At 42.2% G+C, this 21,935-nt stretch overlaps 1 protein-coding gene across 8 annotated transcripts in view; it reads left to right on the top strand.

Moving 5' to 3' along the window:
* Window positions 1-21,935, top strand: part of LOC100692969 (RNA binding protein fox-1 homolog 2) — a 53,262-nt gene that overhangs the window by 21,209 nt on the left and 10,118 nt on the right. For 7 of the 8 annotated variants that reach the window (XR_003219894.1, XM_013270157.3, XM_013270155.3 and 4 more), the window contains 7 exons: window positions 5,314-5,517; window positions 7,763-7,936; window positions 8,334-8,387; window positions 8,636-8,728; window positions 18,999-19,086; window positions 20,597-20,653; window positions 20,974-21,121. Coding sequence is in view for 7 of the 8 variants with exons in the window: in XM_013270157.3 (XP_013125611.1) it covers window positions 5,314-5,517; window positions 7,763-7,936; window positions 8,334-8,387; window positions 8,636-8,728; window positions 18,999-19,086; window positions 20,597-20,653; window positions 20,974-21,121 (818 nt within the window). In the remaining variant the exon portion in view is untranslated. Of the gene's footprint in view, window positions 1-1,231; window positions 1,253-5,313; window positions 5,518-7,762; window positions 7,937-8,333; window positions 8,388-8,635; window positions 8,729-18,998; window positions 19,087-20,596; window positions 20,654-20,973; window positions 21,122-21,935 lie in introns of those variants that run through there. The other variant, XM_025906771.1, reaches the window with a different exon arrangement.

The following is a 21,935-nucleotide window of genomic DNA, read 5'->3' as shown; positions in this document are numbered from 1 at the left end:
TGGTAATGATACTGATGGTGATGTTGATCAGAGCTGTCAAAAACCGACAGGCTGCATGTCACAGATCTCAGCAGAGCTGTGGAGCCGCTGACACTGACAGACAGCGTGGGGTTAGTCTGTAGTTCATACAGCAGGTTTGGTATTTGGATTTGGCTTATGTTAATTTTTTATTTTAAACGAGTGGAAATCAACACCACCTCAGCTTGGATATCTCCCTGATCCCCAACCGTGATCGTTACTCAGTTACTTAGCTCACCTAGTTTTTCCAAACTTGACAACTCTTTGGAGTTTGTTTTTTCCTCCTTAGCAACAACTCTAGCTGTCGAGCATGGGGTCACTCTCTCCTGCCACGGTGCACCTCTCTGTTAGTCATCTCTGTGCAGTTTTTGGCAGAGGAAAGCAAAAAGGCAGACTTGTGAATGAACCGTTTGCACATGTGCAATGTTGTTCTAGTAGTTTGTTACCAAAATGGAGGCAGTGCAGTGTGTGATATTAATAAAAAATAAAAGACTCTTTTTTTAGGTTGTTTCTAATTTTAAATCAGTCGTAAAAATAGCAAAGCTGCGTGTGGTCATTTTTGTCAGACGACGTTGTGGTTATAAAACCAGAGTCCTTAAGAGAAAATGCCTTTTAATTAAATATAAAGTTGCGTGTCCTGCTTTCATCGTCTTCAGCAGCACCCCACCCACTGCTCTCCCACTCAAGAGCTCCAACCAAAGCATTAAATATTCGCCGTTGATTACTCCGGAAGCTCCTGACAGCCTTAACAGGAGTCGGTGGTTACGTCTAAGCTACGAGCTGCTTCTGATTACAGTTATGGCTGCAGCATATGGAACAGGAGCTTCGACTTAAGGTTCTGTGTTGAGGCACTTTTGTTGCCAGATATCTATCTATGTGTCCTCTGGATGTGAGCCAGTGCACTATGGATGTACCTCTAAATGACAACTGGCACACATTCAAGAGAGAGCAGCGTCTGCATAGAGGCAGCTGTATAAGGAGATGGGGCTGTGGCCTGCACTTTGATGGACATATCAGTGCAGTTGGGGCTTTGAGTGACTGGAGAGGAGAGAGAGCCAGTGGGTTTGAAAGAAGGCGAAAAAATATGGCCCTCTTGCTTTCATCAAGCGTGGCAGTCAAGAATGAAGGGAGGGAAGAGAGAGAAGGGTGGGTGGACGGGGGAGATAAACACAGGCACACTGACTTCAGCTGAAGGGAAAGGAAAAATAGATGGACTGCAGTTGGAAAACAGTCTGTGAGTAGTATTTCTGCCTTCAGCCAGACAACTTAGTAGATAGTTGCAATAGACAAATTGTCATGAATTTTTCAGCATCATCACAATTAGGGTGTTGACTTTGTGGCTGGTGCAGGTGGTTACAAGGTGACCCCCCCGTCCCCCCTGCCATAATTCTCTGTGTGTATGTAAAAACACAGCCTCGGGTCTCTCGAGTAAATCGCCCACTGTGTGTTTTGGGATGAATAGGTCATGGTTTTCGTTCTTATTTGCGATATCAGATTTTAATTTTAAAAAGGCCTTGCGAGCTTTTCAGCTGATACTTGAAGCTACTCTGTTTTCACCTTTGCTCAGATTGCTTTTCATGACACTTTAATAAGAAGCGTATCCTGTTTAATCTTATCTTACAGCGTCAAAATTCTTCCTTTGGAAAGTTTTTCTTGAAACCAGACGTAACTCTAATGCCGTGTCTCATTATTTCCTATAATTCCTCTCTCCCCGCTAAGTCCCCCTTTCATTTTTCCACTGTTTTCTTTTTCCTTCCCCCCCCCCTCTCCTTTTTTCAATATGTGACGCTGCCATGTAGGGCAGCACTGCTTCCTAGTCAGCGGGTCGGGAATGCCTGTGTCACCCTAACACTGTAGTCTTATCCAGTCTGATCTGGATCCACTGACAGCTTTATTCCTTGTCCTGTTTATTAGTCCAGTTCATTTATTTATCCAATAATTCATTTAAAAAAAACTGTATCTTTTAATTTGGTGTCTGAGTCCACAAACATGGTCATAAGCACTCTGTTTGTTTTGTTAAGCCTCAGCAGCAGGATGATGAATGGTACAATACTTCAAGATGCTTTTTTCGTATGACTAATTATGCTACAAGCAGGCGGGGGCATTAGAAGAGGTCAGCTGGTCCATTGTTTGGTTGATATGCTCTCATCCGACCAAATTAATATTGGTCTGCCATTACTGTGGATTTATGCTTCAGCCTGAAGTCTACGCCATAGCTACTGCGTAGCCTTCCTACAAATATAACTAGACGTGGGGTCGACGTCATCCGGAGATACTGTGATTGACCCGTTCAATACCGGTAATTCCTCCTGTGCATTTCTGGCTACTTTTTCACCACATATTTGTTGAATTTATCAGTGAGAGAATCATCATCTCAATATGTGAAAAAATAATCATTTAAATACTCAGAAATGTCAGCAAATTCCTGTTGAATTCAATTTTTTAAATGTATATAGATATTTATTGCCGATAGCAACAGTCTCAACAGCCTCAAGTCGCTGGGAGAAAATCCTGAAAATTAGATGACCCCCTGTTATCGGTACTTGGTGACAGTTGGAATGAAAAACTCCCTTTTAACAGGAAGAAACCACCAACAGAACCAGGCTCATGGAGGGGCTCCGACCAGTTGGGGGAGGAGATGAGGGAGACAACTCCCCTGGACACAGGAGGGAAAAAATCCCAGTTTCGTTTGTTTCTGTCGTGGCTGGCACCGCGTATAAAACAGTGGGACACGACCACACTGTAATCAACACATAATGCAGAACAAGCATAAATCCAGGCAACAGCGTTGCTCATAGGTTACGTCACACAAACATTTTCCTACAACTCTTTCCCTCGCAACTCTTAAGCTTGGCACAGCCTAACAGTGACTGCTACTTTAATTCATTTTTACATCTACAGACCTTTCGCTCGAAACTGTTTGCAAACTAACTGACACCACGTTAAAGGAAATAGTCAGTGTGGCTGTGTTTTGTGAGAACAGATGACCAAAAAGTCAAGTGTAAACTTTTGCACATCACAGCTCAGCAAACAACAAAACCTATCATGCAAAAGCACTCTGCTAACCTGTCAGTGTTGTTCTACAAATGTTTGTGTGAAACGCTCAAGGCTTTCAGGATTGGTTTGTTTGAATGTGTTTGGACACTCGCATGCAGCCACAGCTTCACCGAGCCCCGCAGGCAGTAGCAGCAGGTCCACAGCAGCCCAAACTGGATGTGAAACTTGCTTTCTCAGCAACATGGAAAAATAGTTAGGGATTCCCTTTAAAATAACAATAGCTTTTATGAGTATTTATAGTAATGTAGACTAAAAAAAATACTCCCCCTATCACAAAAGCAGTTCATTGGTTGCCGAGTAGGTGTGACTGTCTTTGGCTGACTACGGCAGCTTGAGTTGTTAGCATTGCATAAATGCACGTAGTCCAGTTTTTTTCAGGCCCGATCTAATTCCCCTTTCCTCTTCGCTATGTTGTCACTCTTTCCTTTCTTCACTCAGTCTTCCTCCTTTCTGCCCAGCACTATGAGTGTGTTTTTGTGACTCAGCCATGGGTCGGGATATGCCTGAAGAACACACCCTTTGGTGGCTTAACACAGGCTACTGCACGTTTATGAGCTCACATGCCCTAACAAGAACACTTATGCTTTGATTTAACATAGCCAGGCTAAGGCCCAGCTAATAAATTTTAATGGTGCGCTGTCTCTTTTTGAACAGGTTTTTGATGGCCCGTCTTTATCACAAGGTGACGAAGACCATAGTTGGATGCAAAACACACTGTTTTTTTTTTTTTTCTTTTCCCCCTAACGTGCATTTCCTGCAGTCAGAACGGTAGTGGATGAGTTCCCCAGATTTTTCCAGCCTGTTTGTGGAATACGCAGTCTTCTCTGATTCCTCCACTATCAGCTGGGCTCAGACTCCAGGAAGCTGCTTGTGTTGCAGATGGGCCTTTTAGCCTCAGTTGACTGTTTACAGCCACTGCGGCTGTCACTGCAGAAGAACAGTAAGCAGTCAGGCTATAGGATTAGAGAAAGGGAAAGAGCCCATTTGCTTTGCGGCATCTTAGTTACTCTGCCTAATTAAAAAGGCTGTCTGGAGACAGAGTGTCTCTAGGCGTCACCCAGCCCAGATACAGCCCATGGCAGAGACCAGACCAGTGGTTAATGGTGTTGGATGCGGTGTGTCATCCTGCCTAGCTTGGTAGAGAAAAACCAGCCCTGACCCCAAACTTGATGGCCTTTTTTTAAAAAAATAAAAAAATAAATCCATCTTTTCTTTCAGCCTACCTACTCATTCTGCGTCTCCCTGTCCATCCCCTACCTTTCTTTTACTCTGGCTTTGCTGTAAATGCCCTTGAGTGTGTGAAATGATTGAAGCAAGCAATAGTGCAGAGTCACCACACACCCAAACACACAAGATAAAGGTATATGTGTGTGTGTGTGTGTGTGAGTCTGTGTGTGTGTGTGTGTGTGTGTGTGTATTTCTGAGCGTGCCGGAGCAGCAGCAGCTATAAAGAATCTGTAGGTGATCCTGCTGCTGATACAGAGCCGTAGGCAGTGAAGCTCCTGCTTACACACATCTAATCTGAAGTACAGCTTATCCTCCCAAGTAGTCACACAATGCAGCAGTGTATGTAAATATGTCACAGTTTACATGCCGCTGTTGGTATTTATCTACCGACTCGTCCATCCATCCTAGAAGCATCTTTGTATCTCAAACCTTGTATCAAATTTCGCGACTTAATAATAGATGATCCCCTCCTTATCGGGGTCGCTGGGGGGCTGGAGCCTATCCCAGCTGGGATAGGGCGAGAGGCAGGTCACCAGTCTATCGGGGAGACAACCATTCGCACTCACGTTCACACCTGGATTAATCTAACCCCAGTAATAATGACTTTGTACTGTGGAAGGAAGCAGGGCTACCCACAGTCCACATAGAAAGGCCGCAGGTAGATGTTGGGAGTCAAACACAGGACCTTGTTGCTGTGAGGCAGCAGTGCTAACCACTGCGCCACCATACTGCCCTAATAATAGATGTGTTTGCTGTAAATATTTCATGGTCGGCTGACTGAAAACACATGCCTGTCAGAGATATGGAGGTAAAGCGAGGCAGGGAATGAAGCAGTGACTGCGTGGTAAAGGAGAGAGAGAGGAAGAGAGAGAGTGAAATTTGATAGGCAGGATTTTAACCCCTTCATTCTCTCTCCGTCAGGGAGCTGCAGTCGCTGTAAAAAGCTCACTGAGAATATATGTTAAGCTGTCTCTGTCTCCCCCCCTCCCCCTCCTTCCCCCGCTCCCGCAGGGCTCTCAGGATTCGACAGGAGGACAGGAGGGTTTGGTGGCCCCACCCTTTACAGCATTCCCTCCTCCACCCCCTCCTCAAAACGGTCTACCGGGAACAGAGTTTGGCCCTGGGGCCATGTTTGGTGCTGGAGGCCAAGGTACAGCAGAGGTAGGGGCTGGTGCAAATGGAGCCCCCACCTCCACCAACAACAACAGCAGCAATGTAAGCACCACAATTTCATTCCCTATATATATAACACACACACACACATACATACATACATACATACATACATACATACATACATACATACATACATATATATATATACACCTTGTAGAGGTGGGCGGAGTGATTCAAATATGGATAGTTTCTATAGCAAAAACTGGTATCAGATCGAGTGATACTATCCTCTAAGTTCAGTGTGTAGTCCACTGAACTGTATTACAACATTTTTGGAAATGAAACCGTATACCTTAAATATCCACTATGGAAAATGTCTGAACCTGTTTTTTCTATGTTGTCTTTTTGCACATTTATACTTCATGTCTCCAAAAACCCCAGATTCAAAATACATGAATACATGAAAAGCTGAGAGGTGTGTTTTGTTGACTAATTATTATAGAAAATAAAAACCACAGTGATTTAATGGTCATTAAAATGTGTTCAGAATTTACAAGTTGATAATGATTCATCTCATAAACCACGACACGCTGTGCTGCTAAAATAATATTAACTCTCTCAAATCTGAGGTAACAGTAGCTGCCTGCTCAGTTTTTGGCATTCCTCAGCAGACTTCATTACCGACACTGTTACAGTCATACACCTTTATTTGTTTGTGCTCACTTTAGTTAGCTGACTTTTCTCCAGCACCAGTAACATCATCATCAGGTGATTTTAGTTTTAATAGCAAGGACCTACGGATCTAAATTCCCATGTTGTGTTTATATTAGCTTAGCAAGCATTTGAATGTTAACAGCCAAATCTAATAAAATAAAAACGGCTCACTGCATTTGCTAAATGTCAATATGATCACATTGCCTCCCTAAAGATACTGGCATGAAATGAGCATTTATCTCATCTTCATCTGATCAAACTGGGACATTTCTGTTTTAATCTTTTTCGCTTTATATGCAGATGCAAAAAACTGTCCTTTTGCTTTGAGTCTAAACTTTTAGACTGCAGGATAGGTGAATTTGGGTGACTGCTTTCTACAAACATTTAATTACGTACAAACCTGAACACATCCTGTGTAGACAGGCATAAGAGCGAGGCTGCCGGCAAAACTGTGTGGACGCACCTCTTCTCATTTCTCAGCTTGTTTCATTGTTGATTTCATTCCTAGTCCCTCCCATCTGGGTTACTAGCTGAGGCCAAAAACCCCAAACGCTTGATCAAAACGAGAAACCGCCAGTCAAGTTGGACTCACGATCCCCACGGGCTTTTACTTTTTTGCGTGTATCTTATCAGAAAACAGGCATAAAATGCAACGGGCGCTCTTTGTTATTTTCACATAGTTGACTTTGTCCATGTTATTTTAAGAAACTTTGATCAGATATTTTGTTTCTTCTTATTATTTTTTTTAGAAGTAGGAGGAGCTTTTCCCACTGATAACATCAGTGCCTCTGAACATGGCCGCTGCCTCTTTGAGGAACACGCTTTCTTATGATGATGTCTGACATTTTGACCTCTCAGTTAAATTTAACTTTAAATACATAATGTTAAGTACACTTATTGATATGATGATCAAATAACAACAATCTAACATGTTGCTACTGAGCTAATGAGTAGATTTTCATCTAAATATAAGAATGTATCAAGACTCACATTGAATCTTTATTTCATTATTCAAATTCATGTCTTCTTTTTTGTTTACCAATATGTTAAAAACCCTTTTGCACAGTTATATAATTGAATATTATATAAATAAAAAAGCTCAACTCACCATGCAGCTCACACCTGGATAGGAGGGCAGTATTTTCTGGTTACCACAGCTTGACCAGATATGTAGCGTCATATTTGTATTTTATGTTTTTGTAACTTTTGAATTCTTTGACTTGCCATACTGAAGAGGAAAGGAGAGAGGAGTTGATGCAACAGGCATTTAAATAAAATAAAAATAAATTGCTTGTCTTTTTTTCCCTTTTGGTTTATTCTCCATTGTTTCTTCTTCTGCTGCTGCTGCTTCTGCATTCTCTGCATGTTCTGTTTCTCTACATCCATAAATCTTCTCTGATGTGTCCAAACCGTCTCAGCCTTGTCTTCTTAACCTTGTCTCCATACTGCTCATTTATGATCCAGTTATGTATTTTGAATATAAATATAAATGTTTAATTATTTAAAATATTATCTTATACATAATGATATCGAGTCTGTAAACAGATGGAGTTCTGCATCTTCTTTCCAATCTATACGGCGCTATAACTTGACTCCATCTGTCTCGCTCTCCTCTTCTTCCCACAAACAGGTAAAGACAGAGGAGACGTCTCAGGGTGAGGCGGGTGTACAGTGCGGCGCAGGAGGCACAGGAGCGGGAGGCTCAGCAGGAGACTCGACAGAGGCCAAAGGGACCCCCAAACGCCTCCATGTCTCAAACATCCCCTTCCGCTTCCGGGACCCAGACCTCAGGCAGATGTTCGGGGTAAGAACTGTTGGAGCCTCATTTTTAAGGCGGGGATCAATAAATCAGTCATGACACCCTGCGACCTCCATATAAGGGGCTGCCTCAGAGCGACAGACAAAAGAGTGAAACGGTCATAAAGAAAGGAGACTGATGGGTGTTCTCTTATCTGTGTCATCGTGTTTGTATGAGTGTCAAAGTAGGAGGAAAGAAATGGAGCAGAGTTCAACGCAAAGAAATGCACATTAAAATGCAAATGTTGTCTTTTGTGTAACAGTGACCCCTAGTGTAAAGTAGCTTTAATTCAGATGGCTTTACATGGCCCTGAATGACTTTTATTAATTAAGAACAGAATCGTGAGATCCCTCATTGATTTAAGTTTGTTGGCTAATATTTCTTTCCTCAAATTTCTTCGCAGCAATTTGGGAAGATCCTGGATGTTGAGATTATTTTCAATGAGAGGGGTTCAAAGGTAAGTGCGCATCAAGCAACGATACTCGATACTGTGACTGGCTTACTGCTGAATGATTTCCTGTGTAGCTGTGACTATTTGTCATGTGGTATTAGCAGTCCGCGTGAGAAATCGCTGTTCCAGAACTAAAGTCATCTGTTTAACAGTGTCAGAATGCGTCCCGCAGATTCTCCTCTACCGGTCGGCAATCCCTTCTGACATGCCCCTCACTCACCATCAACCTCTCTAACCTCTGCTGCGTACCACAGGGTTTTGGCTTTGTGACATTTGAGAACAGCGCAGACGCAGAGAAAGCCAGGGAAAAGCTCCACGGCACACTGGTGGAAGGTCGTAAGATTGAGGTAATTTTCCTCTCTCCCTTTCTCTTCCTTCTTTTCTTGTCTCCTCTCTCTACTCCCACCATAATTCTGCTTGATCACTGACGTGCTAGCTAGCTCCCGTCCTCCCTTTAGTGATATGCTCTGATGCAGCCCAGTGGTATCCCACACCGGTCCTCTGCAATATGTTTCTTGTTTTTAAAACCCAAAAGACTTGATTTATTATTTTGATGTTTTGTTTTTGTGGTGGGAATGATTAGGGGTGCAAGAACACTACACTAAGGCATGCTGGGTACTTTTCCTCTGAAGTGTTTCCTCCCCTGCCTTCTGTATATTAACCTGTTGTCTTTTTACCTGCCCCCCTCAACTGATGCACAACTTGCAGCCACGCTAACGTTACAATTTCTCGTGCAACAATTGGAATGAGATTTGTGTATTTTGCACCGGAGGGCACAAGTGGAACGCAGTGAAAGGACGATGCATGGCAGATTGCTGTCAGATGCTCTTATTTTTCTCCCCCAGCATAGAGAAATCCTTCTGTGTTCCCCTCTCCCGGTGCTGTGGCTAAGTGGTTGTGACAGCTTTTGGCTCCTGATGCAACAGCAGCATGCTGGGAATCACAGCAACACTGACGCATGCTCACTTTATGGAAGTCTGGGTTCTTTCTGATGAAATGTACACTTGATTTTATTTATTTTTTGGTTTTTGTGGTTTGAGGTTGTGTGTTTTTTGCGTGACATCTTTCCCATGTTTTACCTGAAGCATGTGCTTAGTTTTTTAATTGAGTTCTTCTTTTTTTCCCCCTCCCTCTTTTTTTTTAATTGGGGTTTCAATCAGCCAGTTATCCATATTGGATCACTTGACTTGTGCCATTGTAAGCCAGGATTTGTGCATGGGCTTACTGTGGTGATTTCCTTGTGACGAGTATGTGTGTGTGTGTGTGTGTTTGTCTGTGTGTGGGTGTGTGCAAGGCAGTTCCTGCATGATGGATGAGGCTGGAACCTTTTTAGTTATGTACTCTCAGTTCTGCTGCAGTGTGGTGGAGAATGAGAAACAGCCACCTGCATCCACTGGTACAACATTATATTCCCCTCCGCCACCTCCACCTTCAGTCAGTCAGCAAGCTGAATGGATACTGATGGAGCCAGTTTACCATGCATCAGTTTTTCCTTTTGTATATCAACAACCTGTGTCGTTCCTGGCATCGCTTTAACCCGATTCTGTGACTCTTCCCAGATTTTTGCATGATGTAAGTCACTTTTGTCAAACAGCAAGACATCTTTGTTTTCAGTCGTCACTTTGCATGTGTTTTGTTGAACTCCAGTAGCAGCGATGGCCTCGTAGTGAGTCACGTATCAGCCGCATGGTGGGTCAGCAGCAGGAGTCTGTAGAGCAGCCTCTCTCTTTCTGTCTGTTTATGGTGCATGGGCTTGAAGAGACAAAAGGCTGGCGCAGGACAAACAGTGGATTTGTGTTTATACATTCTTCCAGCCAAGGAGAAACGGCCGGACATTTCTATTTCAGGCAATGCTCTCTGGCAGTTCTCCTTTCTCGCAGATGTCGCTGCAGTAACTCACGCTTCAACCGGTCGTATGATTTCAGAGTTTGTTGAAGTTTGTTTTCAGAGACAAATATGGTAAAAGAGCAACAGTGAAATCTCACGTTTCTTTTATAATTCAGAAACTCTGAAATATAGGCCTGTGCGACTGTTTAGACATAACTATTTCACTATTACGTGTGTGACTAGAGTTTACTGCTATCCAGTGGCCTGGGTTTAGCTGATGTAGATTTAGTTGTGCATGATTTATATTTTAATCTGGAAATCTGGAGCCTCGCTGAGGCAGTACTGCTGACAGCTGGATGTTTATTCTTGCATGTTTATTATGTATGGCTATTTTGTTGAATTAGTTTTGGTGACGGGCTGTTAATTTACTTGTTCGGTTGGCATGAACTGAGTTACACCTGAGTGCTTATAGCTTGTTTCACTTACTGGGGGAGAAAGGCTTGATTAGCTGAATTGTTAGACTGATTTTTGACTAAATGATTGATAAAGGAATGCTGTACTGTAGTCGAGTGCTGGCTTGTTTTTATTCTTGGTGCATGCAAGTGGAATTGGGTAGTCTTATTTTATTTCTTTTTTGTTTTCCTTCATAGCTCCCCATAGAGTGCATGTATGTGGATTAAATGAAAGAGAGTAGAAACAGAATTGTTGTACTTAAAGTTACACTGTACTTCTCTTTGTCTGGAATAAAACTCTGCGCTTTGAAGAAGTCAGTTTCCTGTATGCTTCCAATGTATCCATGTAAGTGGCCCAACTACAGTTCACTTTGTCTATACCTGCTTCTTCCCATCTCATCACCATTTACTCTATATATAGACCACTGAGTGCTATAGGCCTATATATAGTTGTGACAATGTGGATCTTGTACACACTTGCAAACATGCACATCTTTATCTATCCATGGCTGTCTTTCTGATTGTGTGTATGCCCTGACATAAAGCAGTCCACACTCCAAGCATCTGTCTGACTGTACCATTTTGGCTGTCATTAACGTGTTGTTTCATCTACATTTTAGTCACATGTTGTACGTGCTATCACGGATTTATTCTACTTGTAGTTAGTGGCTGTAAGCGGAGTTGATTTGGGTCCAATCATAGTCTCAGTTCCAGTTACAGAATAATTAAAGGGGGCCTATTATTCTTTTTCTTATTTTCTGTCTCTAAAGGTGGATGCTTATGTTAAACATAGCTAAAGTTTCAAATAATAAGGTTTAGTGTCATCCCTGTGCATCAAAGTCCTCTCAATGCTCACTGTTCAGATATTTGTTTTTTTTTTTGTTTTTTTATTTGTCTTTGATTTGTATGTTGTCAGCCAGAAGCTTGTATCCTTATATGGTCATCTCAAGCAGACCACTGCTGTTTGGGAGGGGCAGCCAATCAGAAGAAAGTCAGCTTAGAGGGATAGGATGAATAAGGATAGGGCTGGAATAAAATAAATAAAAATATATTTTTTAATGTAAATCACACAGCCACTCTGGTAGAGCTTGGAATGAACATAATGGGTCCACTTTATTTTTAGGCTGGTGTACACATCTGGTGTGCGCCTCGCACATTTTGAAACAATGCAGCTGTCCTAAATGTGCTTCTGGCTGATGATTGGATTCTGCTCTGTGTGAATAACAGCTGCTGGTCGCACAGAGCAATTTTCTATGGTTCAGGGAGCTAATTTTTAATGTTTCCTTCTTTGTTTATTTACATGGGACCGTCTTAGGGTGAAGATGTTTGATGCTAGGCTGTTAACTTTTTGATTAATCCTAATAATCATGATCAAAGCACACTTTGATCAAACACACAAAATTAAGTTGTTGCAAGTTTGGCTCATTTTATTGTGAGATTTGGAGGAAATACAAATTGGGGGGGTGGGGACATATCTTACAGGTCCTCACCCATCCATAGAAGAAATGGTATTGAGACGGAGACCATGTTGGACCCTGCAAACTCCCATTCACTAACCCTCGCTCTAGAATTGTGCGTTTGCGATCGATCTGTGTTGCTGGAGTGTTATGGGAAGTGAAGGCTCCTCCGCGGCGCAGAGTTTTAGTCAGATATAACACAAGAGCACAGAATGGCTGACACGTGTGTCTCTCTGTGCCACGAACGGTGCAGCTTTGCATGCAAAGTAGGGATTTGAGTCGGGGGTGCAAGCGAGCCCGAGGAGTGTCGTCATCGCTGCATGGATGTGTGCGGGTGAAAAGGGACGAGAAGCAGTTGTGTCTGTGTTTCTGCATGCCTGACAACGCATATTCTCACCAAACGGTGCTGCTGCCACACGCTCCTCTAACAGACACAGTTGGGCCTTCAATCAGTCGTTTCCCCGTGAGAGTTTCATTTGAATGAACTCGAATGCAAGTTACAGGATCAGCCACGGTCTGATTCGAAGGCTCACCTGTCATAGATGACCACGGCCCCCCACCCCGCACGTACCCACACACAACACACACACACAGTATTTGATCTGTTATTTGAGCTTTCTGTTACTGCATGAGTCACCGCGGCCAAGATTAATGAATGAAATGTGAGCGTGTCCATGTGTGTGTTTACGAAGAAAGCGGTTGAAAGAAACGGGGAAAGAGAGTTTGCACTTTGCCCTTTTCAACCCTTGATCTGTCGCTGTGTGTCTGCTCTGTTCTTTCTCTTCAATATCCCTTCATTCTCTTTTTGCCAGTCACGTTTGTCTTCCTGTCATTTTGTATTGATTAGTTTGGAATAGACGAAAAGATGTTTGGTCGGTTTTCTTTGTTTTTTGCCTTATTTTATTTTCATCCATCTAGTTTTTCTTGTTTGACTGTCCTTCAGTGTGCTCTTTTGTGGTGACTGGATAAAAGTGGAAATTATAGTCACTCAGTGTCCAAACACACATTTTTTCCTTCTGTGGCGTAACTTTGCCACACAAGAATCAGTCCATTTCTATCCAAAAATGTCCCCGCTTGCCCTTTTGACTGGAATAGACCCAGGCAGCGATAAACTGACTTTTGCTATTCTGCTCTAACGATGGAGGGTGGTGTTATTTGGTGTCTGCTTTTCTTTTCCTTGGAGGTGTTCCATTTGCTCCTTAGTTGTGGCTAAGGTCCCCCTCCCCAGTTACCTCCATTTTTCTGGACCATGTTCTCTAGAGCACTGAACACCTTTCTGCCACATGTTTGTTGTTACAATGGTGAGAGCATCGAGAGCTAGCATCCTCTCTCCTTTCCCTTCCTCTTTCTCTCGTACTCTGAGCTCTAACTATGCTGCTATCAGGTTTGGGGCAAAATGAGGTGGTGGTTGGTGGGGAGGGCGGGGAGGGGCATTTAGGTTTCTTTTGTTCCTGGGATTATTTGTTCCTTTATTTATTATATTTTTTCTGTTTCCCTGACGACTTCTGTGTGTTGTTGTCAGTCTCCACGGTAACCACTCGCTGTTTCTACGGCAACGGTAAGTTGTGTACAAACATCTATCACTAAAATTGATCCCCTTTCCCACCCACCCTTCAAATGGGTATTTATCTATTGTTACATTAACACTATTAATCTTTACATTTCTCTATACCGATGCTTTTAATGCGATAGGCCCATGCAGTGTGAGGCCTTATTGGTATTGTGTCATTTTCCAGTGCACACTGCAGTATCACAAACACACACACTCTCACACAAACAGACTGACACAGCATCTTCCAACAGACCTGATCCTTTTTAGCAGTAATATTTCCTCCACATGGCCGTCCCCCACCCCCTCGCTCCCTCCTCCACCACGTCATTAACACCTCACTGGGAATGACCGAATGTAATCACCCTCCTCTTTTATTGCAATGACACGGCTATCTACAATCCCATCTTATTAATTCTCCATTGGACTCAATGCATATAGCATCCATTTTCTTGATTAATAAAAAAAAATCAGCAGAAATGAAACAAAGCTTTGCTCCCTGTGCTGCCTACGATCGCTTTGACTGAATGCAGAACTTGCAGGGCAATTTAAGGCTACCCTGGTTTTCAAGTTTTTGTTCTTTTTTTTTTTTTTCTTTTCTTTTTTTTTCTTTAATTTCACCGGTCTGTCTGCTTTTCGGGGAGAGCACATTTATCAGATATTTGCCAATTGGACGCAGTGTTTTGAAAAATGATTTGACGTTCACACAGGCTGAGGCCTAATGCTGAACATGTGGCGAGGCAGGATCTTGGCATATCATACTGCAGACAGTCGCTATGCCAGGAGAGCCCTTTCTGTGTTTACTGCCAAGGCAAAGATTTCACAAATGTACATACCGAGGCTAGCACACTGGCTTTGCCTTGACGTTAAAAAACCAATTGGAACAATATACATATATATTGGGATGTTTTCCTTAATTGATGTACAAGTAAAACCATTAGGAACCATCCAGACACAGTCGCACCAGTTTTTCATACAAGTTTTGCTGGAAAGTTTCTTATTTTCAGTCCGGCAGTTAACTAAAATGGGTTGCACCATTAAAACTTGTTACAAAGCTATCCAATTAAGACCTGTTAGCCTTTTTTTAACAGGAACTTCACAGATGTTTGTGGTATACCTTTTAAAGTTACATGTTTTTCATGTAAACAGTTCACACACGAGATAGCTGGAAGGGGTTTTGGCAGTTAAACTATATATAACAGATGAAAACAGCAGCAACTGGATCAGACTGAAAAACGGAGGACATTGCACACCATTCTGCATAAACCCTAGAGATGCTTGGGTTGTAAAATCCCAGTAGATCAGCAGTTTCTGTGAAATACTCAGCCTGCCTGGCACTAACAAGCATGCCACATTTAAAGACACTTATATCACATTTCTACCTCATTGTGACGCTCAGTTTGAACCAGCAGGTAACCGTGACTATGCCTAAATACATTAAGTGCTGGTTAGATTTTCCATTAAGTCCAAATAGGACCATAAGTGAACATCATATTTAGTATTCCTAAATGTAAATATATACTAAATATGTTATATAGTTCTTAGTATTTCTTAATAATTAAGTAAGCTTAATTTCCTCATATTAAATTCTGACCAGAGGCATCGCCCCCTGCTGGCCACTGGAAAGATGCACTTGGTTTCACTCTGTTACATGCAGTCAATGGTTGGTTCTCTTACACAACAGCAACGTCTGGGAGTGTTTAGCTGTGAATTTAGTATTTTATTCTATTTAGATTTTAAATGTTTCATTTAAAAAAGAGGTAGTTTATTTGGTGCAACTCATTTTAAAGTGACTGCCTACAATAAACTAACAATAACAAGTTTGAGTGAATGAAAAGCTGATGCAGCCGTCCAGCTTGTTATCACTTACTGAATCAGCGAGTTTTGTGTAACCATATGCATCTCTAAACCGATATGGGGTTTACCTTGCTGTTTTTTGGGTCTCTATTATGCTGCCTTTTCGTTTACTTTTCTTTTTTGTTCCTTTGGTTTGGTTTTCTTGTAGTGGACTGTCTGTGTGTTAGTAGTTGTAGTAGTAGTCGTAGTGTACTGGTCTTTCAGTTTGTGACACACAGTTTTAATGCCTGGCATAGTGTCTCGTGTTTATTTTATTTCTCTCCTTTTTTGGGAATGAGGATTGCTCTCTCACTCTCCTCCTCTCTCTCACTCTCTCTCTCTCTCTCTCCTTCTCTCCCCTCTCTCGCTCTCCTCCCTCCATCCTTTGGTGCTCTGTTTCTCAACCCACCACATACAGTGAGATTTTCAGGAGAATGGTCACCAAAACTGATTGCTTTATTTGAATGATGCACCTTGGTATATATATATATATATATGTTTTATTTTAAACAGTAATTGTTATTAGTTTTTGTTTTTTTTCTGTGTGTGTGTTGCTCATGTAAAAATTTCTCCCTTGTTCTGGTTTTTCTTCACTCCATCTTTACGTTCTCCTGTTTATTTTGTACATGGACTGGCTCTGTCTCTTTACTTCTCACTTTTGCATCCCGTACTCTTAACCTTCCCGTCCCATCCTCGTCTCGTACGTGTTTGGTGTGGGAGTGCTGCGATTGTTTTGATTGGTCTCTATGCTGCATCCGACGCTTGCTGATTGGCTGAAATTTTCCTTTTTTAAAATGTTTTTTTAAATTTTGTTCGTTCTTTTCTTTTTTAGTTTGTTACTCACTCTTGGTCATGTGATGCGCCCGTATTTGGCTGCGTGTAATTTCTGTGTTATATGATTATTAATTTTGTCGAACAAATGTTTTTGCACCCCACTCTTTCTCCCCCTCTTTTTTGAATTTTATTTTTAAAACAATTTTCTTTTTAGGTACGTAAACCCCACAAGTTTGGTTTCATATGGAAATGTGACATTGTTTTTGTCTGGTTTTACTGTCCGGGTCCGACTGGGAGGGCAAAAGTGGGCTGAGAAAGGATGAATGTTTAATTAATCATTAACACTTAAGATTTGCCTTCCATATTGGTCTCTGCTGATTTGCATGTGTTTCTGCCGACCGTTTACCCAGTTTCATTAATTGCGCATGACACAAATCACACACAAAAACACACACACAAAATAACTATATATTTAGATTTCTTATGCAATGTCATGCACATATTGGAAAAATGAAGATTTGTCCGCCCTTTTGGATGTGATACAACCGGCATTTGCTAAAGAAACATGTATTCCCCGACTGATTTGGCTGTGGTTCATGGAGGTTTCAGATGCAAACACCTTGTGATTGCTTTGGTTGCTAGGAGATTGACGCATTTCTCTGCAGGTTTTCATGGTTGTCTGCAAATACTGGCTAACGTGGTAGTTAAACTTGAAAAAGTGCTAATCCGAAATGGCAAAGTTTTTGCCTTCATGCAGCAACAAACATGTTTCAAAAGGTGCAACATTTTGAACTGGGGAATGCTCATTTGTTTCCTGTGACTTGTGGCTGTGAGATGGTTGTGGATCTAACTCTAGGCCTTATTGGCCTGATCCTACACTGCCACCGTGATTGTCACATGTCCAAAATGGCGGACAAGCTAACATCACATGGTTAGAGGTCACGTTTCTTGCAAAACTTCAGTAAACAAATAGATTATTAGCATAGCTTAAATGTTCCGTTGCTACAGGGTAAAGGCCTTTCCACACAGCATATCCATCCAAATATATTGTGTGCTAAAAATCTTTTAGAGTCATCTATTCATAATTGAGATGTTCACACTGACTGCGTGATTTCACTGGATGAATTTGAAGCATTTTGCCTAACAAGCCCGATTTTTCACATTTTTCAGATGCGAATAAACAGATCTGACCAATCAGATCACTGTATTTGGCAAAAAGAGCACTGTAGCTCAAAAAACACACTGATACTGAATATACATATAGTAAAAAGTTTTGTGTCGTTTTTTTTGCAGTGCGCTCGCTGTGTGATGGCCTTAAGTGTAGTGTTACCTTCAAGCTTAAAGCCTCTGGGAAATTTTCCCTCTTGTAACACAAACGTTTGCATAAATTTGATTCATTGACTAAACTGAGATTTCAGAGTGTTTCCACTCAGACACCAGCACACAGTTGTGTCAGATAGGTAGCCGGGCCTGGCTAATTGAATCATTTGCCACTGACCTTGTCATTTGCAATGAGGGAAAAATGAGGTAAACCTCATTTCCATTTGAATGAAGCTCTGCAGATAAAGAACATGACTCACTGAGAGGGGCGATGCGAAAGGCAGCCTTAATGGTCTTATAAATTGGAGTGAAGCGTGCATGCGCACACAAGCACTCTCATTCCTCAAGCTCTCTCGCTCTCTCTCTCTCACACACACAAGCAGAGGCTCTTCGCTAGGCAAAAGGTCATTAATCTTTAGCTTGCCACACAGTCAAATGTGCAACTTCAACAGCACACTTGGACAGTATGGGTTATTACAGAGAGCTACAATCTCCCTCCCTTAAAGCCCATCAAAGGAAGATGAGGATAGATCAAGGGACCGGAGTAGGAGCCTTTGAAGCTCAGAGAGGAGATTATCAGCCGTCTTGGATTGAAAGGCCGGAGCATTAGTCTGAAATGTCAGCGAGCATGCACAGAACACGCACACCCCTTTAAAAAAAAAAAGAAAAAGCCACAGTACTTGCCAAAAAATAAGTACAGCTCAGTTTCCTTTGCTGTATCCCCACCCCTGTTTATGCGCACATCAGCAATACAACCAGTGTCACCAGTGGCACTCCTTGTATCTGTCCATAGCGAATCACTAAATCTCTACTGGGCAACCTGCTTTTTATTGCATGATGACTAAAAAGTCCCCTAACAATCTCCATCCAGTTATACACACAGACATACACGCGCTACATAAACAAGAGTTAGCAGCCTCGTCGCTGATGAAATGCAGCACCACTCACTTTTATTTTCCAGCCTGTGATGTTGTGTTTCATTATTCTGCAGAGGCAGATTTCTCTATAGTGTGCACAATATTTAACATGTGGTGCCAGCAGAAGAAAGTATTGTTTGACCTTCAAGGGTGCATTTTGATGATAATTATTATAATAAAGAAATGTGGCAGACTAGGAAAGGCTGATTGGGGGAAGAAGATAAGCTACAATGTTGGCACAACTAAATTGCTTAACCATAATCCCGAATGACACCGCTATTTCCTTTTTAATAACAAAGTCAGCCACACGATGAGCAGAGACTATTATAATACCTCATCACAGCAGCAGGCTTTCTAAATCTACTGTATAAAACACCACGCATATCAGCCCTGGCCTTGAGATTTACATTTGAGACTATGTGCTACTTTTCCTCTGCTGAGCTGTTGTGTCTGTGCCTCTGACTGTCGGCTCCTCCATCCCCCAGGTGAATAACGCCACCGCCAGAGTGATGACTAACAAGAAGATGGTCAGCCCTTATCCTAATGGAGAAGCTCTCAGCACACTACCCTATGGTAACACACACAGTAATGTGCACAAACAGTGAACCTAAGCCTGTCTAATAATCCAAACATCATAGGTACATGCGGAGAATAGAGAATTCATCTTCTGCGTTGCCGTGTGTCCGGCTAATTACAGGAAAAGGCTTCACAGTACATTAAGTTCATTTCCAGCTCTGCGTTCTTATTCATGTTCGTACTGTGGTTTTTAGTCCGTTTGAATCGGACTCTGGCACCGTTTTCTTACTTGTTGCGGGGTCGTTTGAGCAGATGCGAACAAATTGGCACTCAGGTGTAGACCAAAACAACTGCACCGAGATGCATCAGAGGCGGTGGACTGTATGGTTTGTTTACAGTGTGAATGTGAGCTGAACCAATAACCTGCAAGTTTGAGTGATAGCGAGGTATGCTTTGCATTCTGGGATGCAGCAGCTACCATAAATGCACAGAGTGTACAAACGGTCACAGTGCGAGCTAGCAACAAGCTGTAAGATGAATCTATATTCCCCATGTTTACTTTTGTTGCTCCTGCCTCAGACACACCTGACCGTCCCACTGAACGTCGTTTGTAAGTGATGTATTTTTTGAAACGAAACCAAACTACAGGAAAAGGCTACAAACTTACAAACTCATGAACTGATTCAGACCAAAGTAAACAAATTACAGGTGTGAAAACACTCAAACAAATCAAATTTATTTGAATAGCACATTTAAAGACCAAAGTACACCAAAGTAAAACCATGATACAGATAAAATTACAATATAAAATATAAATTACAGATATAAAATAATTGCATAATATAAATGCAGAGCCAGATGAAAATCACACTAATTAGCCTTAAATACCAGGTTAAACAAGTACGTTTTTAGACGTGATTTAAAAGGTTGAAGAGAATCTGATGTGCGAATGTCAAGAGGAAGATTATTCCATAATTTGGGTGCGGCAATGGCAAAGGCACCGTCTCCTCTGGACTTCAGCCAAGACCTAGGTTTGACCCGATGATCTTAGTGCTCTCTTAGGGCTATACAGACAGAGATCTGCTAAGTAATCAGGTGCCATATTATTTAGGATTTTATAAGATCATTCACAGTTCACAAAAGAAACTTTAATAATCAAAATCTATTTTATAATCGGTCCTGGTGCAGTCGATCAGTTCATCCACTCTCTCTTTAAGAAAAACAAAACGCACAAGAATTGTATTCTTTATCTTTTGATTGGTTGCCCGTTGCAAACAGGAGGTTTGAATAGCAGCTTCTTCTTGTAGATTTACCAGCAACTGATCTTTATAGCAAGCAGCTGATGACAGCAGTAAAAGTGAATATCAGAACATGTCCACAGTTTACACCATATGTGATATACTGGATAACCCATTTTTACTGTAAAAACAGATGGGGTACTGTTATCATACCATAGGTGCTTCTACAAGGAAGCTGAGGGGTAGCACTTTACATGGGACAGGCATGAACACTTTAAAGACGGCCCCTGTTTATTATTTGCCCTTTCCCTTCTCTGTGTGACTATTAGCAGGGTGGAAGTTGAGTCCAGTGGTGGGAGCTATGTATGGACCAGAGATCTACGCAGGTAAGGCCCATCTCTGTCTCTACAGCCACACTAAAAATGGTCTGTCTGGCTGTAGAGAGTGACAGCCCTACTTTACATTTTAGTCACACTGTGATCGTTAATCTGTATTAATGCACTGCTCACCCAGCATTTTTCCTCACTGACAGTTTTATTGATACAGTCCTCTGTGTTATAGTTGGAATGTTCCTCTGCCTTTCTTTCAATTCATTCCGAGTGTCACCTCATTTTATATACTGTCATCCCATTTCCTACCTGCGTTGTCATCTTTCCTCCTTTAATCCTCTCCTGTCACCCCTCCTTATCTGCTTCCTTGCCTACAGTTCCAGGGTTTCCCTACCCTACAGCAGCAGCAGCAGCCACAACAGCGGCGGCGGCATTTCGCGGTGCCCACCTCCGGGGCCGAGGCCGGCCCGTCTACAGTGCTGTGCGGGCCGCTGTGCCGCAGCCCGCCATCCCTGCCTATCCTGGGTGAGGATAACCTGCCTCTTTATAAACAAGAGCTGTTGGTGTTGAAGCTCATTCTGGGTATAGAAAAAAAATCAGGATCTGTTTTGTTTAGTGCTTCGGTAAATCCACCGAGCATCACCTCATGAGTCATTTTCCAAATTCTATTTGACCAGGTCTCTGCTTAACGCAGCTGTGCTCATTCACTCCTCATGCTCAAACATTATTCACACTTCACTCTCTTCAGCAGTCCAACTGGCACATTGTCAGTCCGTTTACAAGCTATTCAGTGGAGTGTGACACACTGATGGGATTGCACCATTGAAGCTTCATTTGAATAAACACATAGATCCTACCGTCAGCAGATTTGCATAAACACACACAGACCACATGCAGACATTATACAGCAGCAGTCACCTTGTGCACAGATTTGCTTTAGATTATTCATGTTTACCATGATTTGTTTTTGTGTTTTTTGTTCCCTCGGTGTGCGTGCACTGTGCATGTCGTTGCTGTGCTGCGATGATTGGCTAATGGGGGTTGCGACTGCGATCGTATTCAGTTCAAAGCCAAATTGACCAGTGGCTTGTCAGTACATGACATTTAAATAAAGCGAAACAAGATGAAATTGTGCGTGGGGTGGGTGGGGATGCAGGAAATACCTTCTCCATACGTGCTCCACTGAAAACTACACCTCCCAGACATCGTTTCCTCATGAAACGATCTATTCATAGTGGCCTTTATTGGCCAGGTTTTCTACTATCTGGGGAGCAATAGCCGTTTATGGTCTCATTTCAGTTCAATAACCTTTATGTATTAGCCCCACGAGTGTATCGTT

Source organism: Oreochromis niloticus, linkage group LG4, assembly GCF_001858045.2.
Source record: "Oreochromis niloticus isolate F11D_XX linkage group LG4, O_niloticus_UMD_NMBU, whole genome shotgun sequence".
In the NCBI taxonomy this organism is placed as follows: domain Eukaryota; kingdom Metazoa; phylum Chordata; class Actinopteri; order Cichliformes; family Cichlidae; genus Oreochromis; species Oreochromis niloticus.
This window is presented reverse-complemented; position numbering and strand designations above follow the sequence as displayed.